At 35.4% G+C, this 23886-nt stretch overlaps 1 protein-coding gene across 1 annotated transcript in view; it reads right to left on the bottom strand.

Moving 5' to 3' along the window:
- The window catches only part of lrp4 (low density lipoprotein receptor-related protein 4), a 123390-nt gene that overhangs the window by 22280 nt on the left and 77224 nt on the right, over window positions 1-23886 (bottom strand). The window contains exons 11-22 of the mRNA XM_079840089.1: window positions 22256-22381; window positions 21930-22160; window positions 18409-18565; window positions 16644-16861; window positions 11097-11273; window positions 10136-10261; window positions 8955-9163; window positions 5656-5737; window positions 5375-5480; window positions 1523-1724; window positions 1243-1432; window positions 219-350 (exon numbers count right to left, since the gene is read on the bottom strand). Of these exons, the coding sequence (XP_079696215.1) occupies window positions 219-350; window positions 1243-1432; window positions 1523-1724; window positions 5375-5480; window positions 5656-5737; window positions 8955-9163; window positions 10136-10261; window positions 11097-11273; window positions 16644-16861; window positions 18409-18565; window positions 21930-22160; window positions 22256-22381 (1956 nt within the window). The remainder of the gene's footprint in view (window positions 1-218; window positions 351-1242; window positions 1433-1522; window positions 1725-5374; window positions 5481-5655; window positions 5738-8954; window positions 9164-10135; window positions 10262-11096; window positions 11274-16643; window positions 16862-18408; window positions 18566-21929; window positions 22161-22255; window positions 22382-23886) is intronic.

Here is a 23886-nt window from a genome sequence, read left to right as displayed (position 1 = left end):
GCAACTCAAAACGAGCCTCAAATTTCAAAGATTCTTCTACCCTTGCAACAAAAACCATGGACTGAACTGTCACCTGGAATCCCAAAAGCAAAAAAACACCTGCAGCCATTTCATTAAATTTCAAGTCAATTGTGGAGTTATGGCTGCTGAATGAGCAGTTATTGCTGGGTCCTTAGATATTCGAGATGGGTAGAGCAGCACGGACTTATCGGCATTACCGTGAGTGCAAGTCTTGCCGTCCGCCTGTAGGTTGATACCAGTGGGACATGCACAGCTTGAGGCTTTGGGAGCAGGAGCCAGGAGGCAAAGGTGACTGCAGCCACCATTATTCACCGAACAGGGCGTCTGGACTTTAGACAGAAAGCAAAAAGAGTGGAGACAGGTGAGAGAGAAAGGGGACGAAATGGCCGTTCAATCAGATGTAACAGATGCCTATCAGGCCTCTGGGTATCCTGGTAGATCATAATACACGAATGAGACTCCAGACTGAAGATCAGTTATCACTGGCCTTAATCCTCTGTCTGAAAACCCAAGACATTGGATATGGCAGAGACCCACATTCCACTTCAACACATATCTGCTAGGCATGTGTGTGAATTTCAGTTGTCAATGGGAAAAAGAATACGGATGCCAACTTAAAAATGAATTATACTTAGCTTATTTGATTTAAATTTATAGAATACAGTTAAGGCATTAACATAATTTGATGTGCTGAAAATACATTATTTAAAAAAACTTGCCCCCTTTAAGCCCTTAAAAATAGCTTGCACTGAAATATTTTCAAATATGCAATAATACGTTCAGATATGTAAATACACCCTAGTCAAACTTGACTGAATTTAAACAATAATTTTAATTGTTGTAATTTTATTTCAGTCTAGCATTGTGTATTAACCAGGCAGGATTCAAGATTTTAGCAACTAGCTATTTGCTTGCCCAAATGGTATGTGACAAAAATCAATCACAAAACACAGTCAATCAAAACTGGGAAAAAATATTTATAAAATGAATATACTTTAAACACTTAACTGCATTTTAATTGCAATGGAAATGAAAATGTATTATAGTTTAAATGTATATGAAATGCAATTAACTGAATTTTACCAGGCTTTTTTAAGTACATCTTCACGTCTTTTCAAAAATGTATTGTATATTCGGTACCAGTATTATTGATACACAATAGCTCTATTGTCATGATGACAGTTGTGATTATTGATACATAACTCTATTGTGTCATTTTACCTGTAGTTCTATGATGGTGGAACATGTGAATGTCCATGAGGTTTTCAAGGTTTTCTGCCAGCGTTCTTCGGTCCAAACCAGTAAGCTTGTCTGCACTTTGGATGCTCTTGGATTGCCAGTCTGTCCAAAAAATTCTGTCTTCATGGAGTGTCAACCCAAACGGATGAGGCAACTGACTGCCAATCAACACCTTCAATGCAGAAGAACAAGTGACAAAGTATGAATTGCAACCTTTAGCCTAATTAAATAAAAAGAAACACACACACTCGTTCATTTCTACCTGTCTGCCTGACCCATCAAAGTTGCCATACTCAATGGTCTTAATGCTAGCATCAGCCCAGTACAGCCTCTCGGTTTGGTAGTCGATTGCCAACCCATTAGGCCAGGTCAGGTTTGATGAGATGATAACAGTACGGTTGGATGCGTCCATACCAGCACGCTCAATCTTAGGATTTGCACCCCAATCTGTCCAGTACATGAATCTATGGTGAGACAAAACAAATAAGGTTATGAACCCTTTTTTATAGTGTTGTGTAAACATCCACATCTATTTCTGTAATACTATCCAATTGAGTATACAGCATCCTCCATTTATATTGGCATCCTTGGAAAATAGACTTAAAAGCAGTCTTTCATTTGAATTATACACAAAAATCTAAAGTATTTTAATGCATCAATTCATCCCTGTAATGCACCGCATAGTACATTAAAATACTTATCTATTCATTGTTACACCTTTAGAAAGTATAATGCAAACAGCCAAGATCCTATGCAACAAGGAATCTGCAAAAATTATAGTGCATTTTAACTTGTACATTTATAATGTATTATATCAAATAATTTGCATTATATGATTACTGATTAGCGCATTTCAAGCATCATAAAGTCATAAGAGATACAATTAAGAGATAATTAAGAGAGAAAATGTTGAAAATGATTTTAAATGTCCTCATTATTAGATAAAAAGTCTTTAAAAATGATTTTAAAAGTCATAATTATAAGATAAAATGTTGAAAATATGATTTAAAGACATTTAAGAGACAAAATCATGCTTGTTATTTATTTTTTTAATAAGCTTTTCATTTTTTTCACACATATAATAATATTTACATTATTGTTTTCATTTTGTGCAATATTTTTTTACATGCGTTTTTACATTTTGAAATCAGTTTTTACAACAGAAATTAATCAATCAAAAACTTACTTTAGCTTTTCATCTAAAACAAAATTAATTTCCTATCATCACTGTAAAGCTGCTTTGAAGCATCTGTATTGTGAAAAGCGCTATAGAAATAAAGGTGACTTGACTTACATTATGAATACTTTTATAATGCATTATACATAAAGGCTTCAAGTAAAGTATAACTGCATATTCTAATTCATATGTTTTTATAAATTTTTAGCATTTCTATAGAGCATGGAGCTAATAATGCCAAGGTCATGAGTTTGATTCCCAGGGAATGCATGAACTGATAAAATCTAAACCTTGAATGCTTTGGATAAAAGCATCTGCTAAATGCATAAATGTACATGTTTTGAGTTCACCTGCCTGATAAATCCATGATATCCTGTTTCACTGGGATACAAAAATGAGGTCATGCACAGGCCAAATTCCTTTACTCATCCATCACTATGGGAAAGACCCAATAAAGTAATAATGTGTGACAAAAGGCTGTTGAGTTGCACAAATCAGGAAATGGCTATAAGTAAATAGCTCCATTGTTGAAAAGGGCCATTTTCATTGTCCAATTATTATCAATGGAAGTATCTCATGCCAACTGTGAAATATAGTCTGTATGTTTGATGTTACAGTTGGATTTCTCCCAAAGGCCCTGGACAACTTAAGAAACATGGTATCATGGACTCTATCAAGTTCCAGCAGATATTAAATCAACACCTGACTGACCCTGCCAGGAAGCTTAAACATCGTCATGACAGGATATTGGGTCATAATCACTAATAAATATGTGGATTATTGTATTTGTTACACATTTTGTACGCACAAAAGAACTTCTCGCAAGAACGATTCACAACAGGCGTGTACGTGCATTAATTAGTTCTTAACTTTGGTCTAATGTTAAGGAATTCAGTGTGTTCTAAATGAACGTCCGTGTACCTTAAGTTAGTAGTTTGCATAAAACAGCAAAACAATTCAATATAAGGGCTTTCTGCACAACCTGTCCTGTATAAAAATACAATAAACACAATTGTAAAATAAAGTTTTCCACTTGCGTAATTTAGCCAAGATGAAATCACATTTGACGCTTAAGAATCTTCAAGACTTTAATTGCAATGCGCTCTATTAGGTCAATAATACATTTCTTGATAGCAAAAAGTTCAAAATGCAGCAGCTAGACTCTGACTCTTGATGGGTATTAAACTGTGAACATATTGCCCCCACCCTGGTTTCACCGCACTGGCTTCCGGTATGTAAAATAATTGATTTTAAACCCCTTTTATTAGTATATAAATCCTTGAATGGTCTCGCAGTCGCACCATCCTGATCTCCTGACTAAATATCAGTCTGGAAGATGAGTTCACATACCCTAAACCTACTAAAAATTCCAAGGTCTAAAGCAAATCAAAGAGGGGATTGTGCTTTTGCTGTAGCTGTGCCTAAACTCTGGAATAGCTTGCCTAATTATATTAGAGCCGCCACTACTGTATACGAATTTAAATCACAGCTTAAAACTTCTATGGATTTTAACCATTGACTGACTGTTTTGTGTCTTGTGATGTTATTTGACAAATTATGTAAAGTACATTGTTTAACGTGTCATTTTAAATGTGCTATACAAATTAAGTCACAATTTATATAGGTGGACGTAATAGATTCTTAGCAGGCTGTATATACACAATATTGACAAAAGTTTTGGGAAGTCTGTCTTTACATGTACATGAACTTTAATGACATCCCATTCTTAATCCGTAGGGTTTAATATGGAGTTGGCCCACCCTTTGCAGCTATAACAGCTTCAACTCTTCTGGGAAGGCTTTCCACAAGGTTTAGGAGTGTGTTTATGGGAATTTTTGACCATTCTTCTAGAAGCGCATTTGTGAGGTCAGGCACTGATGTTGGACGAGAAGGCCTGGCTTGTAGTCTCCGCTCTAATTCACCCCAAACATGTTCTATCGGGTTGAGGTCAGGAGGCCAGTCAAGTTCCTCCACACCAAACTCGCTCATCCTTGCTTTGTGCACTGGTGCGCAGTCATGTTGGAACAAGAAGAGGCCATCCCCAAACTGTTCCCACAAAGTTGGGAGCATGAAATTGTCCAAAATGTATTGGTATGCTGAAGCGTTAAGAGTTCCTTTCCTTTCATATTCACCCAACCCCTGAAAAACTACCCCATACATAATCCCCCCTCCACCAAACGTAACATTTGGCACAATGCAGTCAGGCAAGTACCGTTCTCCTGGCAACCGCCAAACCCAGACTCGTCCATCGGATTGCCAGACAGAGAAGCGTGATTCGTCACTCCGGAGAACACGTCTCTTCAGTCCAGTGGTGGCGTGTTTTACACCACTGCATCCAGCGCTTTGCATTGCACTTGGTGATGTAAGGCTTGGATGCAGCTGCCCGGCCATGGAAACCCATTCCATGAAGCTCTCTACACACTGTTCTTGAGCTAATCTGAAGGCAACACGAAGTTTGGAGGTCTGTAGCTATTGACTCTGCAGAAAGTTGGCCCCTTCTGCGCACTGTGCACCTCAGCATGCGCTGACCCCGCTCTGTGATTTGAAGTGGCCTACCACTTTGTGGCTGAGTTGCTGTTGAACTTATCGCAGCTCGAGATATAATGCTCCTTTGGTTACTCAAGATTTCTGCGTAAAATGGTTTGTTACGCAGAATTTAGACACAAATTTGTGAACGCACATGGTTAATAAATGAGACCTAGATCTAAAATCACACCTCAAAATCAACACAAAAATGGTTGATTGAGCATAAGCGAGGACTTCTGTAACAGGATCTGGAGAGATTCCTTATGGAGGAATGGTCTCAGATCCCTGGTCATGTGTTCATCAACCTTATTACACATTATAGGAGAAGACTCAGAGCTGTTATCTTGGCAAAAGGAGGTTGCAAGAATTAAATGAGGTGGTGAACAAAACAAGAGATCCTTCTTGACCTACCCGCCGATTGGGTCAACAACAATGTCCCGGGGACGATCGAGATTCTCCCAGATCAGAACTGTACGCATGCTTCCATCTGTGTTTGAAACTTCAATCCGGTCTGTGCCTAAAAGTGTTATGAATGGGGGAAAAAATTATAATAAATCAATCTTTTCTTAACAACATTGGGTAAAATGAATATAAGTTTAGCTGAAAGAAAAAAAAAGATATGAAAAAAGATAAATATAAACATATGTATAATCCGCTTGGTCTGAAAGATTAAACCAATAAAAGATTAGTACCTGCATCAGTCCAGTACAGTTTATGTGTAAGCCAATCAATAGCTAGACCTGCAGGGCTTTCCAAACTTGTGTCCACCACAACCTGCAACCAAATTTAATATAATCTGTGAAATTACATGAAAATACATTACAGCCATCTACTTTATAAAGAAGGATTTGTTGGTTTTTGCAAGTTTGTTCTCCAGGGTACAGTATTTCACACATTTCTCCCCATTATATACTACAGTTTTTTTTTATTCGCTTTGGTACTATTTTCACAAGTAAGGTGTACATTTTCAAAACTCTTGGTACAAAAATCCAAACTGCTCACACTTGTAACACAGCTAGTCATTCTTTCAAAACCTGATCTCATGCTTTCATTCAGTTGCACATATTTTCAGTCCACATAGTCATTGTTTCAAACACAAGATTATTATAATATGTGATGAGAACATTTGGTTTAATCACCAAAACACAACAATATTATCTTCTTTCAGTTTAGTACTTTAAACAATCAGTTTATCCAACAGCAAACAATGCAAGATACATGTTTCAAATCTCCCTCGTTGCTGAATTATCTACAGTAACAGGCTACATATGCCTCATTAGAAAATACACTTACATTACCTAACTTATGTCATTGAACCCATGATGTTTGTAATAGTATTCAGTGTGTTGTCTGGTGTGATAAAGTTATGACACTGTCATGAGGTTCTGTGCTATATCAGAGTTTGCTGCCAATACATGTTCTCACTGTATATGACTGAATCTACTGTAGTTGAGCTTTATAAGGGTTACAGTTACAGTAATGTGACAGTCTCTACCATGGTAATCGGTTTACAGTATCACATGGCATATACATACTGTAATATAAAATGCTATATTTGATGCCATCTGTCTCCATTCTTCTGATTTCTGATCAGTCTGATGTTACACCGTCATTGACTATTTCCATTCCCTTATACTCTATTCTGCTCTATTCACAAATTGCAAATATTTCTGTCCCACCTATCCCCCCCCCCCCCACACACACTCCATAGACATTATGATTTTTATACTCTACAAACTCTATATTCTCTCCCCTTACACTAAACCTACCTGTCACAGAAACATTTCTGCATTTTTTAAATTTTTTAAAAACTCAATTCTGTATGATTTATAAGCTTGACCAAAAAATGTCCCTGCAAGGGATATTACTGTAGGATATTGCCATCTTTATGGGGACATTTTGTCCCCATAATGTAGAATTTATCACACACACCTTATAATCTAAGATAAATCACGTATAATGTAAAAATAATTAATGTTATATGGTTATCCATTTCGGAAATTGCAAACAAATTAGAAACTGTCTATATACTCAATATCTATAGAAATCTATTGGTGTACCAAATGATTGATTGATTAACCATTAAGGTCAGTTGGATTATATTATAGACAAATGTATTAAACTGAACAAGAAAAGATGCGAATCAAAAGTTTGATAGTAAGAGCTTTATGAAAGGCAGTTACTGTGAATGAAACATTTATAAAGATGAAACACTTATATTGTGTGGTGAAAAGGTTACTTTGTGGTTTTGTGTATTGTATTCACACAATTGAAAATATGCTGAAATGTTTGAAAAAAGTGCCCTTTTGATGATCTGTTGTGATATTAGCACTATGAGTTTTGAAAATGTACACCTTGCTTTTGAAAATAGTACCAAAGCGAATAAAAAAAAACTGTAAAACATGCATAGTTCATACATTAGACATCCAACAGCAGTGATGTCCACCGACATTAGCAAAGGCAAGTATAGAGGATTAAAAAATATATATATATATCAAAAGTGCTACCCTACTTTCACACATGGTGTGTATGACTACACTACTGGTCATACGTATTTTTGAAGGTGGTCTCTTAATCTCACCAAGGCTGCATTTATTTGATCAAAAATACAGTAAAAACAGTACACTGTGAAATATTACTACAATTTAATGAACTAGTTTCTGTTGTAATATATTTTAAAATGTAATTTATTCCTGTGATGCAAAGCTGAATTGCAAAAGCAGCCATTGCTTCAGTCTTCAGTGTCATGATCGTCCAGAAATCATTCTAAGATAATTTCTTATTAATATCAATGCTGAAAATGCTGTTTTAGCTGCTTATTTGTTTTTTAGGAAATGATACACTGCCATTCAAAAGTTTTGGGTAAGTAGGATTGTTTTTTTTTTTAATTACTTTTATTTAGCAAATGCACATTAAATGATCAAAAAACACACCCAAAATATTTTTATTAAAATGAAATAATTACAAATATTACAAATATTTTTTTTTTAAACTTTCTATTCATCAAATATTCCTGGAAAAAAAAACCTGATTGTTTCCACAATAAAAAATTAAGCAGCACAACTACCATTAACATTAATAATCATACGGAATGTTTTCTTAGCAGCAAATCAGCATATTAGAATGATTTCTAAAAGATCATATGATGTGACTGGAGTAATGATGCTGAAAATTCAGCTTTGCTATCACAGGAATAAATTACGTTTTACAATATATTACAACAGAAATCAGTTCATTTAAATTGTAACAATACGCCACTGTACTGTTTTTTGATTAAATAAACACAGCCTAGGTGAGACTAAGGGACTACTTTCAAAAATATTTAAAAAAACCTTAATGTTGTTTCCAAACTTTTGACCGACACTACCGTTCAAAGGTTTTAGATCCGTTTTAAGATGTGTTAATGTTTTTAAAAAGTGTCTTCTGCTCACCAAGGCTGCATTTATTCGTTCCAAAATGCACTATTAAAATAACTTTTCTATTTGAATATATTCTAAAATGCAGTTTATTCCTGTGTTACAAAGCTGAAATTTCAGCATCATTACTACAGGCTTCAGTGTCACATGATCCTTCAGAAATCATTATAATATGCCGATTTGCTGCTCAAGAAACATTTATTATTATCATCAATGTTTAAAACAGTTGTGCAAATTTTTTTTTTTCAAGATTCTTTGATTAATAAAAAGTTAAAAAGAACAGCATTTATCTGAAATAGAAAGCTTTTGTACGCATCGCAGGTGTAATAGGAAATGCAGTAGCAACCGTTTTATATTATGCAAGTATACGATGAACAGCCACAAAGAACAGTACCTGATCTACCTACCTGTTACCCATCTAAAGCTTTTTTTAATGCTTTTTCCAGTTCTAAAGGACGTGTCATTATTGCTTCATTATTACCAATTTGCATTTACGGTCGATTATCATGAGTTTGTTTTTTATATAGACAAAACAATAAATCTGTTTCTGGGTCTCGGGCTAAATTCCTGCTAACCTCCTGTTTGGTGCCGTCCCATTTTGCTCTGTTGATGGAATCAGTGGTGACGTCGGTCCAGTATATATATCGCTCACTGGAATCCCAGTCCAGGGCCACTGCATTTCGAATATCAGCCAGTGGAATGACATCATCCAACTTGTCTTCAGTGTCAAAGCTGATTCGACGGATGTCCGTCCTTCGGGCAAAAAGCAGGAACTTGTCAAGACCTGATCAAAGACCAAAGGTCTCCTGTCAGTTCTCCAGATTTGAAAAGTTCATCAGTACAGACAAGCATTTATTTCACAAAGTCAGAAATGTGATCATTATGAAAGGAAAATGACAAATTTAGTATGGATTTGTTAAATAACATTTATCATTCATTTTTGTTACATGTAAACAAGGATGGCTAGTTGGTAAAGAGAGCAGCTGCAATTGACAGAATGATTATTAAAATGTATAAGTATTAGTATAAGTATTATTTTTGAGTGTAAACATTAACGCACTATAAAAAAGCAACTACATATTTTCCAGTTTGTGAAACCTTTTGAGTCTCAAATACAAAGAAATGCATTGTTCATGAAACTACATAACGCCATGCTAGACCAACAGAATCCCACAAATGTCGTCCCAATTAAATTTTTCTGAACAACGGGTTTGATACTGAACAATATTGCTGAAATGTTAAGGGTTTGTGAGTTCCCAGCATGCATTGCAGCATGAATAAATTGTGCAGCTACTGTACTATTATTTTGGTCTTTGCTGACTTCATTTCAACTTCTGTTGTTTTGTAATTACGGTTAGTTATTTGTTGTATTGTAATGTTACAATAAATTGTCACAAATGACGGAAATGTCCGTCAATGGCAAGGAAAGACTTTAAAAAAGTATTTTGACTTTTAAAATAACCATTATTACGCATTATCATGAAGTGAATGCATCATGTTACTGATTACACATATAATTCAGTTTCTGTCAATTACCCAGAATGCATCTGTGAGACTACATTACACCTCTCTTCTTGTAATCCCTTAAGAAGCCTGCTGTCAGTGAGTGAAAGGCTTCTCGTGGTCTCAATAGAATGATGCACTCAATCACTTTCCCGAAGTTTGTATGGCACTTCTCACATAACTGTCCCCTCAGGGTAAAGGGCTTATGTTGTAGCATAAATAAGGATCAATAACTAAAACAAGCAGTACTTACTCTGGGCACAGTTATAGTGGTCCACCCTTTTAAAGCCTGTAGGACATGCACAGGTGAAGGTCTTATTGCTTGGAAGACACAGGTGACTGCAGCCGCCATTATTGCTCCCACAGCGATTTCTCCCTCCTAAAAATAACAAGACAAAATAATAACAAAAATGAATTTTATTTACTCAACCCAGGCTCATTGGAAAAATGTGACAGTGGTGACATTTCTGCAAAATAATATTAAGTTGCTTCATGCACGTTTCACGGCACTTTCAAAATGAAATGTCAAAGTTTTATTCGAATAAATTAAGTTTTATCCAAAACAGATAAATATGACTGGCCATGTTTTATTATGTTGGATGATGCATGTATCACGGCAGTTTAGTAATGAAATGTCTGGTGAGTGGCGCGAAAAGGTTAATGCTCTATCATGTTTTAAAATAATTTACCACCTACACTAAACCGAACCAAGTGTTAACGATGCAAACGAGAGATAAAAATACATTAACCATGCCATTTTAGCTTGCTTATATCTGTCTTTCAGCTCTTTTATCATGACTTGCTTCACTGTACTCTTACCCAAGTGCTCCGTATCACAAATGCAATACTACATCAGATAAGCCTTAAATATTAAACTTAATATATTAGTTTACAAATCATGCAATATGATAAAAGTGTTTTGAGGTCATAACACCGTATTGTGCAAGAAACTGGATGACAATAAGTCTTTATTAATCGATAATCTGCCCCTGTAATAATAATTTGTGTGAAAAGGAATAAAAGTTGTTTGTATTTTACAGAGACTATTGTTGATTTCAGCTAAAAACTGCAGTAAATTGTATGTATAGGTGCGTTTTTGGAGTGCCAATGAGCCGATGCTGCATTTACTTTAACACGATTTGTGCTTGTAAACATTGTATACTATAATCATTGTCTACTACACTATGAGTAATAAAGACTTCTGTTTGGTTGACCTGCAGGTTGCCTCTGTGGGTGCAGCGTGTGGATATCCATGGGAAAATGCAGCTTGTTCCGGATGACCTCTTGGTTCTTGCCAGTGAACTTGTTGGCACTGTTGATACTCTTGGTGTGCCAGTCGGTCCAGTACAGACTGTCTTCAAACACTGTGATGGCAAAAGGATGTGGAAGACCTGGAAGATGGAAAGAAGGTTGAGAGTTTGGAATTATGAGTGGACTGCAGTCAATCACATTTTTTTATTTTTACAAATCGCACATTTTTCTGTAATTAATCACAATTAAATCACACCTAATATGTAAGTTTTTAATATATTTTTATATTGTAATACTTTCACATTGAATCTCCAAAATAATGTAGAAACAACATAAAGACGGTATATTTTAAATATTTGTTTAATGGCATCTGTTTTACTAAGCACTATGATTGAAGGCCAGTATCACTGATACCAACGCTAATACATGGATTTTTTTTTCTCAATTTTAGCCATTAATTATAGCCATTCAACATTATAGTATAATTGAAAGCTATCATAATTAACATTTTGTAAAAAAAATATATATATAACAACTTGTAATTCAAGTGAACTTAAAACAATCTTCTCATAAACCCATTGTAATAAATTACATATTTAGCTGTGCCTTTAATATATCAGGGCTCAACTTTAAGTTTTTTTTCCCTACTGGTCCAGATTTGTACTTGTCCTGCCAAAATGCACAAAAAACGTTTTTGTTTTTGACCCATGTAACCTTGTAAACAGTGATTTAAGATTTACAGGTTGGTCGAACAGGTAGTATACAGAAATGTAATCATTTCTTTCTGTATCTGCAATAAACACATACATTATAAATTGAATATAGATTAATTCTTATTAAAGCTACAAAAGTTCAGTGAAGAGCAGTGAGTGATTGTCTCTTTGTCTTTTGTTCTTTGAGTTACATAAATGACAGACAGAAGCAGGTTTATTAGGCTTCCGTCACTTTAAGACCTGACGCACATGAAACGGACCTGACACGCATCCCATTTTCTCATAAATCTTTGCATTAATTTAACACTTTTGAACTCATTTAAGACTGTGCTTACGAGGATACTCGCCAATATTGGGAATTTTGAAACAATTTTGTGTTTTTGTCCGTTCAAGTGCGAAAGAGAACTCTGAAGCGGCATTCGGTGCGCGCGTTTCGGGTGTTTGTTCACAGAAAGCAGCTTCATAGACAAATTCGATTTTTTCCACCATCTTATCGTGCTTGAATGGTTTAATAGCACTTGAATTAATAATAGCGTCATATAATGTCAAGCTAGCCAAAGGATAATGCTTTAAGTGTATTAAAAAAATGTAACGTGTTAAACTGAAAAAATGTAATTCCTTTTGACAGCCCTAATATAGAATTAATGACTGCAGTCCAAAGCTCAATACCTAAAAGACATGACCGGGTTACAGAAAGTCTTCCAATAACTAATATACTCAGATGATTTATAATCCTCTTGTTATGTTTAAGAGTGAAAAATCAAGCTTAAATGTTATGTTTGGTCAAATTATTTTTGGGTTCTGCACTACAGTAAATGGCTGCATATGTAAAAAACGTTGTAGGCTTTATGGAATGTCAAGCTTTATGTCTACACTTTCTACTGTTACATCCATAAGTTCAGGTCCAACCTGACCCAGGGGTAAATAATGCTGGTTTTCAATGCAGCTGCGTTTTCTTGAGTGAAGAGCGTCACAAGATCTCTTACACACACACACACACACACACAATTTGTATTTATATCAAGGCACTCTAGAATTCTTGATTCTCATTGGCTCACAGATGCTCTAAGGCACTTTTTTATTTTATTTTAACTCCATTCAAATCCCTGATCGTCTGTGATGGGTTCAAAGCTGTTTACTCTTTACTCTTTAAACACACCTGTGACATTTGTAATAATGTCAAATTAATCAAGTCGAACTTTAAAGTGCATTTTATATACTAACAATACTAACATACTAAAGCACATGTAAAGTACTTGATTATAATTAACTGTATTTTGTTTTTTGATATCACATCTAACATTTATATATTTTATTTTAAATGTACTAAACTGCAACTTCATTACAAATATAAATACATGAAGTTTCAATAGAAATGACATTAAAATATATTTTAGTTTACCACAAATGCTTCTCAGTACACTCGGCAGTACACGTTAACCATATTTCAAACACAATAGAAGTGATTATGAAATTACGCATAAAGGTGTACTCTAAAGTTCAGCTGATTGCATATCATTTAAACTAATTTTAAACTAGAATACATTTTCATTTAATTGTAATTAACATGCAATTAAGGGTCCAAAAACATCACACACCTGAGTTCACACTTATTTCTGTAATAAGCATAATAATTATGCTAAACTGTACTTCTTTTTCACAAGGGTTTATTGGGCTTTTTTGGATAAAATTAGACATGATGACAATCTGGTGTACTGTAAACTCTGAATTCAAAGGAGAATCCTTCCCCTCGAGGAACAGTCAGAGGTGGCAGCGAAAAAGTTGGTACTATAACCAATTTTTTTCCTAAATACTTAAAACCTCCTATAATTTTCAGTTGCTTCTCTTCTTTTCTGCATTGCACTTCTGCTCTAACTTGTGTGCTAATCTAGCTTATTCTTTAAACATGGCACTCTGCCAAACTATAGGCGTGTAACGTGCCCTGCCTGTATCTGCCGCCTTTTCTGCACCTTTCAACCCTTCTCCAGGTGTACACACACAGCGTCGGGTTGTTTTGTGATCTTATCTTTGTAGAGAAGCAAGCATAGGTTTGAGTTAGAAGGTTTGTTTGCCTTTTCCGTCTTTTTTCTTTTGTTTCCAGCTCCGCTGCCATCTGCTGTCCCTCCTTGCTGGTACCTTTCTCTTGTCATCTCAATCATCATTCACTTTTGATCTTGTTTTTCCAGTCAGCATATGTTTTCTCAGTGTGTGTGCACTCTGATTTTTTTTTATATATAATGCTGGTGCCTCCCTCCCTAGTAAATCTGTCATTGATGACCACTGTAAGCAAATCTGCGCTGAATTTTTTTTTTAGAGCTCGGTTTTCACGTCTAAATATTCCCCCACCTTTCCCAGGTGCACAGGTATTTTGTTCCAGCAAACCCCGAGGCTTAGTCTTCCTTTCTAGTGTGCCATTAAGAGGGAACATCGGTTGCACTCTATCACACATCAGAGAGACATCTGAATTTATCTACAAGACACGCTTATCCTCAAAGGAACAGAATACTCAATAAAAAAAAACACAGCAGCCTAACAAAGTTTCTTAAAGGACAATCTGTAAATCTGTCCAGCTGATGAAACACTGAACGAACAATAGGAATTTATGTTTTGTTGAAGCAAAGTGCGTTTTAAAATTATTTGTCCATAAGACGCACTGTACAATTTTAATCAGAAAACTAAATCAGATTATATAAACAATAATGTGTCTTTTTAAAATGTCAAGTAAGTGGTTTAGACTGACTTGAATCATATCAGTCTGTTTTTTGTGAAATCAAACTAACAGACTTTGTTCCAATATTAATCACACAACAATGTTTTCCATTTGAATACATTTTGAAACGCATTTTATTCCTGTGATGCCAAAGCTGAATTTTCAGCATCATTACTCCAATCTTCAGGGTCACATGATCCTTCAGAAATCATCTGATTTATTATTCATTTTTATTAGTGCTCAATTATTAATAATGGTTCTTATTATCATCAATGTTGGAAAGCTTTGTACTGCTTAATATGTTTGTGGAAACCGTGATACACTGCCATTCAAAGGTTTTTTTTTAAAAAGGGGGAAAAAGCAATGAATACTTTAATTCAGCAAGGATTCATTAGGGCCTTTCGCTCCGTAGGAATCTTTTCATAGTTCCCAGAACTATTGGCGGAAGTACCCGGATCTTGGCGTGTTTGCACCAACGGAACTAGGAATGATTTTAGTTCTAGGAACTCCTTTTGGGGGAACTAAATAAGCTCCTGCTTCAGAGTAGGGTCTAACCCAGCACAATAGGAACTACCAGTGACGTAAGTGTACGCTGACTGGCTGAAAGCACGTGGAACACCAGAACCTGCCATTTAAAAAAAAAAGCAGTCTACACATTAGTTATAGCCGATATATTTACACCAGAAACTAACTCTACGACAGAGGCGGACAGTAGAGAAGTATTTTTACTTTCCAAGCAATTTTATTTTTCAAGTATATGTACTTTATCAGTGTTCTTCTTTGGAAAACTTTTACTTAACAACATTCCAAAACATAATATTGTAATTTTTACTGCACAATGTTTCATATTGAATTTTTATTACTCATTTACATTAAAAATGTAGTACTGTATACTTTTACTCAAGTAAAAGTAATTCAAAGTTTTACTTGAGGACAAGTAAGAAAGTACTAATTTTTTAATGTAATTAAGTATTAAAGGTAAAAAAAACCCTTTAATTTATAAATTGTAGTGCAGTAAAAAATAGGACATTATGCTTTGGAATGTAGTGAAGTAAAAGTTTTCCAAAGAAAAATAGTGATAAAGTACATATACTTGAAATATGTTCTTGAGTAGAATGTAAAAATACTTCTCTATTGTCCGCCTCTGTTCTACGAACATGGAAAACAGTAATAGATGGACCTCTCAACTTTTATGCTAAGGAGAAAATCCAACGCAACTTTGAGGGGGAACAAGCATTTCTGCCAAGCTAGCGACATTGGACATCAACCACACAGCAAACGCTAATACTTTTTCATATATCGTCTACTTTCTTTGTTTAACAGTATTAGACAGGACTGTTAAACAGATCTTAAACTAGTGAAGACAGAATGTGAGAACTGTGTGAGTTGCGTTCTCAGCACCATTAAAATAAAGGTCTGCTGCACCGTCAAAATAAAAGACAACCGCGGCTTATGTCACTTCAGAGTTCCTACTGCCGGTGCAAATGCAAGCAGTAAAATATTCCTAGGGGAACCTTTAGTTCTTGGGGAACCACCATGGTGGCTAGTTCCTAGAACAACCTGGAGCAAAAGCCCATATTAAATTGATCAAAAGTGACTCAAGTGACAGCAAAGACAAATAAAAGCTTTTCTTTTGAACTTTCGATTCATCAAAGAATCCGGAAAAAAGATGCATCAGTTTCCACACAATAAATACAAAGCAAAAAAAGCATTTTCAACATTGATAATAATAAGAAATGTTTCTCAAGCAGCAAATCAGCATATTAGAATGATTTCTAAAGGATCATATGACACTGAAGACTGAAGTAATGATGCTAAAAATTCAGTTTTACATTAAAATAAATAAATTGCATATTAAAATATATTCCGATAGAAAACAGTTAATTTAAATTGTAATAATATTTTACAAAATTACAGCTTTTACTGGATTTTTGATCCAATAAATGGAGCCTTGGTGAACATAAGATACTTATTTCAAAAACATACATAAAAAATGTTAATTGTGAAAACAAACCCCATGTTTACCTCTATAAGGAGAATAGAATTATCTGGAAATTAATAAAGCTTAAAGGTTTTTATTTTTTTACCTTGGCTAATGACAGCTTTTCTATTCTTCCCATCCAGGTCAGCTCTTTCAATGACGTGGTGTTTGGCATCTACCCAGTACATGCGGTGACTGGCATAGTCAATGGTAAGTCCATTGGGCCAGAATAGGTGTGTATCCGCAATTATTTTTCGATTAGAGCCATCCATGTTGGCATATTCAATGCGTGGCATATTTCCCCAGTCAGTCCAGTAAATCTTCCTAAAGACAGAGCATAAGTGATGTTAGAAACATTGTTTTATCTTAATGTAATAATATGCAGGTAGGACCCAATGAAGTAAATAATAAATGTCCTTTTTGATAATGGCATTACATTGGAAACATCTTTTTCCAACTCAATTTTGACTTTATACAATTTACAGGAATTACTGTGCATAGGTTTTTACCGTGAGGGCTAAAACAAAAAGTGTTTTTGAAATACTAGTTACTGGATTTGACCAAGTTTTCCATGTTAGTGGCACCAAATCTATAAAAAGAGTGTTTTTTTTTTGTAAGGACTGAAACAAATTCTAATAAATGTCACCCTACAAATAATCATTTATTGCTTTTATCATGCATTTTATCCCTCAGAAAAAGAATGTAATGCTTTGGCTTTTCTCAAATACAGCAGGATCTACATGCATCTGTGTGTAAGAATCAGTGGACGCAAAGGCAGTCCAAACAAGGGCTACATTTTGTTGGAGAGGGAGAATTCAAGCCAGATTTCATAAACCCCTCTGTCTTCCACGACAAAGAGCCATGATGAGCGTCGGCTACAACTCAAGCCTTGTGACAATCTCTGAATAAAACTTTTGCACAGCCTTTGTGATTAGAGGCAAATTAAGTTACGAAGTTTAGCCAGAAGTCACCAGAATGGCTTCATGCTTACCATTGCTTATTACATAACAACAACTTCTGGTCCCAAGAGGGGATTTTTCCCCATGCAAAAGAACAAAGAGGCAGTGACAGTTTTCAGTATAAAAAATAATAAATGTACAGCATTTAAACAAAAATTAAAGGGGTCTCAGCATGAGGAAAGAGTCTGATGTCCCTTGTGAAAAAGAGGTAGACCTTAGAGGACTTTAAAAAGTAAAACGTAGTGCTTTCAGACACTTAATTGCATGTTAATTGCAATTAAATAAAAACGGGATTTTAATGGATTTTACATTTATATTAAATGCAATTAACGGAACATTAGAATGTCTTTGACCCACTTAAGTAAGACTTCATATGTAATTTAATACATACATCTTTCATTTCTATGTAGTTTATTTAGTCACTTCTGTTGCCTTTAAGATATGGTTAAACTTTAGTGTTAAATGTACTGACAAGCATTCATGGTCAACTAAAATACACTAAAATCATTTCGATTGAATCGTGTATGTCTTGTACTAAATTTCAACTTCATTGCATACAAGTTTTATACATTAACATCAAATGTAATATTGAATAACACACTACAGTTCAAATTATAATCAAGTACTTCACATCTGATTTAGTTTGTTAGTTAACACTTCAAAATAAGTAAATCCTTTAAAGCATGACAAAAGATTATTAAAATAAAATGATTTAAAATGTACTTCATAGTAAAACTTTTCATTTGACATTACAAATTGCACTTTTTAAAAGTGTACCTAAGTGTGTTAAGAAACATTTGCGTATTTATTGCGCAAAGCTTGTGATGAATATCCTTTAAAAGGATCCAGCATTATTTGCAAATAGCATTTTACAGTATATGTGAAGTAAAACACAAGAGTCTGAATATTTACCCTTCAATGGGGTGCAGAGCAATGGCACGGGGTTTCTCCATTCTTTGCCATAAAAGCACTTTACGGTGTGTGCCGTCCAGATTGGCCACTTCAATACGCGACGTTCCTGAGTCAGTCCAGTAGAGCTTATTATGAATCCAGTCTATGGCCAGACCACCTAAGATATTGGAATAATAATAATTAAAAAAAAAAGTTATCTACATGTAACTATTATTCAAATGTTATGTATTATTTCTTCTTTTCCTTGGGGAAACAGAATCAAACTGAGCATCAAATTAGAGAATATTAAAGCATCAAACTCTTATGAAAATTTCACTTCATTTTAATATCCTATAATTCTTTTTTTTTATAATGTAATATAATCTTTTAGACTGTATCAGTACTGTACGACTATACAAACATAATTGCTGATTATTGTCCTTGATATTTTTTGTTTTTGTCCTTTTGTTTAACCTCTTAAGCTCTGGGACCATTTTTGGGATTTCTGCCTGGATTTGGCCTACCCAAATTGAAAAGCCTCCGATACCCACATACAGTGGTCTAAATACACAATTTTGGTGTCATTTCAAAAGGAAACCCTTTGAAGTTTCATAAACCACTGCTAAAAGTGATAAACATGTAAGTATATGTTGTCTGTAATAAACGGTAATAAATGGATCTGAAGGGAGGTTTTCTGTAAAAAAGACACCGGGATATTGCATTTATACCACTGTATATAGGTATGGGGGAGGGGGGCAGGAGGAAATTACATAAAAAAGGTCATATTCCTCCATTTAGATTCATTTGAATAAATCTTGCATACATGATCCAGACAAAAATCTTTTCTCCAGTATTTTCTGGAATCTAGTGGAAACAGCCAAAACGGTCAGCAGGGTGCTAGAGCACATAGGGCCTCAGTTACACACTTTCAAAAATGAATTTATATCCAAAAAAATCCAAAAGCGTCTTTTTGGTCTTTTTTGGGGAGTTATTACAGCTCAGACAACATATACTTACATGTTTATCACTTTTAGCAGTGTTTTATGTAACTTCAAAAGGGTTTCCTGTAAAATGACACCAACATTTTGAATTTAAACCACTGTATGTGGGTATGGGAAGCTTTTCAATTTGGGTATGCCAAATCCAGGCGGAGATGGTTCCAGAGTAATTTAGTATAAATAAGTTACTTTGTGTACAACAAATGCCAAAGTGATGCATATCTCCAGTAAAGCTCCTCCACAGACATTTAAAATTGAAAGTATATACATGATGATGTATATACAGGGTCCGCAGAGTTTTTTACAAAAGCTTTTATTAGAAAAGTTTTTGTTCACCTAAGCTAAAAAGTATTCAAAATAAGCCAATAACTGTTTACTTTATTGCCGTTTTATACATCTATTAATCAACATTGCCTAAACTGTCAAACTTCACATTGGTTCTCTAAACAGCATGAAGAACAAAACTATTATTTATATTTTGAACAAATTATACACAAAGCGAACAACATAATACTGTAATTCTTCCATTATCAATCAATGAAATTGTCACTAACTGCTTTAGACAGCTGTAGTTTCAAATCTGCAGTCCCATTATAATCAACGCAGCTGTCTACACTGCAGTATAAATCTCTTAATCACGTTGTGTTTGTGCCTTGTTGAGTGTAATGGGAGCTTTTGTTGCATCTACAAATACTCCATTTATTTGATTAATTGTGCACCTCTAGCCTGACGTCGTCATACTCAATTCTAGTCAGAATATGAGTCTGATTCTGCTCCGTTGGGCTGTGATTATGGGGCGTGTTTCAACCGAACCAGGAAAGACCTCAATTGGATAGACCTACAACCAATCACAGCAACGGAGCGACGCACAACGTTAGTTGTCAAATGTCAACAGAACTCAACTGCACTGTGTTGCCATGTCCGCGGGTTGAAGCGACCCCAATTATGTGATATACAGACCCAGGAATGCGATTTTTAGCAGGCAGCCCTGCCAAAATAACACATATTTTACCCCCCAAATGCCTTTTTTCCCGGAGAACCCCCCCTGGAAAGCTATTGGGCTTGTTTTTGGCTAGTTTTGAGGAACGTTAGCAATTGGGCGGGTTTTGTTGTAAAAACTTGGCAACCCTGTCTGCACGCTGGAATAAGTTGCCTAACGTTAGAAGAAGAAGATGAGTGTAAACGATCTTTGCCAGTGTTGTAAAAAAAGAATTTAAGGATACACAGAGTACTTACCAACACGATCATCATTTCTGAGAGAAATAGTAAAGGTGAATGCATATACGAACAAGTTCTCCGTTTAGGATTAGAACAAATTCAACCCAAGCGCCTTTGATGACGTGGATGATTACGTTAATGTTGATCATCTGTCCATCATCGTCTAAAGCCCGCCCTGACAATTTCATTGGTCCGAACAGTTTCTGTTCGGGCATAATTACTTCTCTATGGATCAAGTCCAGACCGAACTGCCCGAGTAAAAATGTTGTGGGCGGGGCTACGTTCGGCTGGCATCCAGGCTAGTGCACCTCAACAGTGTACACAAAAAATTTTGGCTACAAAAAAAAAAAAAACTACACAATGTATATCGAGGAATTAAACTTTTGTAGTTGTTTTAATTCATTTAAGTTGTTATAAAATAAATTAAATTTTTCTAACTATTTGTAATTTTAATGAATCAGACAGACATTACCGGTCAATATATCCAAATCTATACCTTCATAACCATAACCACAAGCTCTATTATTCAGCACAATGATAACCACAAAAACGTTAACAGAAACACTTATAAAATGTCAAATGTAAGAGCATTAAACACTAACAGGTCTTTCTTTTTACTAAAAAACAAAATAACACATTTACTCTCCATATCCAGTCCTATGCAAATCATGCTGAAAACTAGAACTTTCACTGCCCAGTTTTCAAATTTATCAAGATAATTTGAACAAGTTCATACAACTTAATAAAAAACAAAATTCAGTTTAAAAATGACCCTATCTCTACCCCTAATCATAACTTATCCCTAAAATCAGAGAGAAATGATCCTAAGCTCCTAACTCTGGCTGTGACATTAACTGTAAACTTGTCACTTGGTATTGGTTGATTGGAATTGTTGTTCCAGGATCAACAAAATATGTTGATCCAGGAGAAATCGCGTTTTTATCAATTCATACGTCATCAATAGCAGTTCCCTTCCGTATAGTATGATTGCGTTCACATCACCAGCGAACCGTACCGGAGTTCAGATGAACTGTACCCCAGACCACCCTTTTTAAGCGGACTCGGGTACGGTTCGCAGGTGCGCACCCGAGTTCGGAAGACAGCGCTCACATCATCCGAACAAACCGAACTCTGACGTCAATCGAATCCGTGTGTGCACCAAAATTGCTAGTGTGAAAGCACCCTTTAAGTAACAACTGCAGGTTACTAATTTTTGCAGTGTGGTGCATAGTGCAAAGCAAGCAAGAGTCCTAAAATGACAGCAGTGCATATAAGGAATATACTGTGAAAAAGGATGGATAAACTGATAAAATATTTACTGCTCACCTGGGCTCTCAAGACCCGTGGACACGACCTCCTCCACATTGCTACCGTTGAGGCTGGCTCTCATGATACGGTCCAGTGTGACATCCGACCAGAATACCAGCTCGCTGTTATGATGAAAGTCCAACGCAATGGCATTTTCCAGATTATTGAGCAACAAAGTGTACTCAGAGCGGTGCGGTAGAACCTGTCGGATGTCAATCCGATTTGCAAACAACAAAACCGGTTCTGGACCTAAAATAGAAAACATGAAAGTTACTATTAAATTGGACATCTCCGTTCCAAACCACCAATGTTTTGCTGCTTTTATTATACATATTCAGCCTCACCCAAAGCCTTGCAACTGCGTTTGTCAGGTCGAAGCTCATAACCTTGAACACACCAGCATTGGAATCCTCCTTCTATGTTGGTACAGCCTTGACTACAATAACCGTCATCTGCACACTCATCCACATCTTGGTTCAGACACAGAAGCAGGAAAGAAACATTTATTAGTTAGTTTCCCCTTTAGTTATAACATGATGATTCAAGCACAGATTGACTGCAAGACTGTACAGCTTAGAACTTGCAACAATTTCTAACATTACTTTTGAAAAAAGTTAATGCCAGTAGCAAGGTTTTAGGTTCCCCTAAAACCTGTATAATTATTAGGTAGTGAGGAAAGCTTGATCTATTTTAACAGTTTGTTCCCACCCTCTTTATTCAGAGTTTCAGCTTTTGCCCTCAGGATCTAGGTTTAGTTTCTTCTCTCTTAGGAGTAACAGGTATAGACAATCGTTCATTCCCATTGCTATTTCTCTGTTAAATTTGGGTATGAGTGGAGAGCGGTGTAGTAGGAAGTAGGAATGTTGTCTGTGGCTGTTGTTGTCATAGATTTTTTTTCTGTTGTGTATGGCATTTTCTGTTGATTTATTTTTAACGAATGATGCCATTTTTAATGGTGTTTCAAATGCATGTTAAAACTTGTTTTGTTTGCTGGCCTTGCTGCAAAACCAATTGCCCTTCGGGGACATAAATAAAGTAAAGTGATATTGTACTGTAACATCTATGAAACTAAACTGACACACTTCTTACACCCACTCACTCAGTATTTTAGGTGTTTATGTACTGTGCAGAAGTCTAAGACACATTAGATTCTATCCACCCTTGTATAAATAACCTGTTTATCACTGTAAAGCTGCTTTTAAACAATTGTATAAAACACTATATAAATAAAAGGTGTCAGAAAGAAGAGCGCTCAATTGTATTAAATAAGTACTTCAACACTTAACTTTTAAGATTTGAAGAAAAAAAAGACGATAAAACCATGTACTTGCAGGTAATATAATATTAAATGAAACAAAAGGCCACTTAAGTGTCCATAAAGAGAGTACTCTTTCATGACTTTGTTACTTAACACACTTAAGTACACGTTTAAAGTTATTAAAAAATCAAATTTTAACAAGTACATTTTTTTTAACAAGGGTATCTTTTGCTTTAGTGTGCCAAACATTGTTCTTTTGCCATTAATTTCTCTATGCACAAGGAATACGACAAAAGACTGTGTGCTCCATAATGAGATCTGCTCTCATTACCATCCAGTCTGTCTGGGATTAGATGAAGAAACAGAAAAAAAGGGTGTATGGGTGAGTAAATGTATGGAGTTTTTCAGATATTTTGATCTAATGGACAAAATAAGCTTGCGCAATTAACATATGAACGTGCCCGGAGATGACAGAAAACACAAATCAGCAGCTTTCATTTCTGCTCTAATAGCCACAAGACCCAGGCGAAAGCTGAGAGTGTGTTTTCGAAATCAGGAATGGTGAAAGAACATTGTGCTTGGTAAATTCAAAACCACACTTGGGTCGTCAGCTGACAAAGTTAAAATCCCGTCTGGCAAGCGTTTAAACATCAAGTCAGTAGGTGGAGAGTAGGTGGTCTTTTGTGGCTGTTTGAATGCATTCAACCACATGAGCGT

Source organism: Gobio gobio, assembly GCF_949357685.1.
Source record: "Gobio gobio genome assembly, chromosome: 2".
In the NCBI taxonomy this organism is placed as follows: Eukaryota; Metazoa; Chordata; class Actinopteri; order Cypriniformes; family Gobionidae; genus Gobio; species Gobio gobio.
This window is presented reverse-complemented; position numbering and strand designations above follow the sequence as displayed.